The sequence below is a fragment of the Morone saxatilis genome, unplaced genomic scaffold (assembly GCF_004916995.1).
Source record: "Morone saxatilis isolate NCDOM2014 unplaced genomic scaffold, NCSU_SB_2.0 Contig8, whole genome shotgun sequence".
Lineage (NCBI taxonomy): Eukaryota > Metazoa > Chordata > Actinopteri > Moronidae > Morone > Morone saxatilis.
Genome location: NW_023340257.1, coordinates 16,779,234 through 16,780,186, shown reverse-complemented (window position 1 = coordinate 16,780,186; position 953 = coordinate 16,779,234). Strand labels below are relative to the sequence as shown.

The 953-nt window shown below is 42.2% G+C and overlaps 1 protein-coding gene across 1 annotated transcript in view; it reads right to left on the bottom strand.

The window, feature by feature from the left end:
* Nucleotides 1-70: 70 nt before the first annotated feature.
* cux1b (cut-like homeobox 1b) overlaps nt 71-953 on the bottom strand; it is a gene marked incomplete at its 3' end in the record, with an annotated part of 60,769 nt that continues 59,886 nt past the window's right edge. The window contains 2 exon segments of the mRNA XM_035679760.1: nt 71-187; nt 309-415. Coding sequence (XP_035535653.1) covers nt 71-187; nt 309-415 — 224 coding nt within the window.

The window sequence follows — 953 nt, the reverse complement described above, 5'->3', positions numbered from 1 at the left end:
TAGAGCACATTTATTCTCTCTCACACACACTCTCTCACTCACACACACACACACACACACACACACGCACTCTGCCAGGGTAGCCCTGCAGGAATTTGATTTTCTCGTAGAGTTTGATGTTGTCTGCTCTCAGGCTGTCCAGTTCATTCTGCAGAGCCTGCATGGTCTGCTGCATGGAGCGATTCTCCTGCAGGGGAAACAGAGGAAACAAATAGATGATAAATTAGTTCTCCCAGAAAAAGACAAGAATACAGAGTGTGTATGTGTGTGTGTGTGTGAGTGAGAGAGAGAGAGAGGTCGTGACTCACAGCTTCCAGCTCCTGATTGCGGGAGCGAAACCTTTCCCTTTGGCTGGAGATGATGGAGAGCAGAGAGTCCATCTGGCCCTGAGGAAGCTCAGGATGTGGGCCTGAACCTGGAGATAACACAGATAAAACATCATTTAATGCCAGATTCAACTTTTCTATTTACATGCATAGATGGTCATAGACGTGGCATGATTAAAGATATTCATTAAAGACAGATCAAAAGAAAAAACGATATTTTGTGGTTAAATTTGATGCTTTTATCTGCTTTATTTAACTGCAGTAAACACATCAAAACTGGACTCCTCCTTGACTGTCACATCGGAGGAAATAAACACTTCCATCCCTCTAATCAGGCTAGTTTGCAGTATTTAAACAGACAACCCCTCCTGCGGAGCCTTAGCTCAGCAGGTTTACTTCATTTCAATCAGAGAAGTTGCTGTCAGCAAGTCAGACTGACGCTGCATTCATGTGCTCTTACCTCCATTAGAAAAAAAAGACTTCACGCAAGCGTCAAAACTGGGAGACTATTTCAAAGATGACACACAGATTTATTGAACGTTTAACCTGAATATTTACTTCTTTAATAAAGATATTTGGGTCTTTTGTTGCGTTTAATTGACAGTTATAGCTGAAGAGTGACAAGAA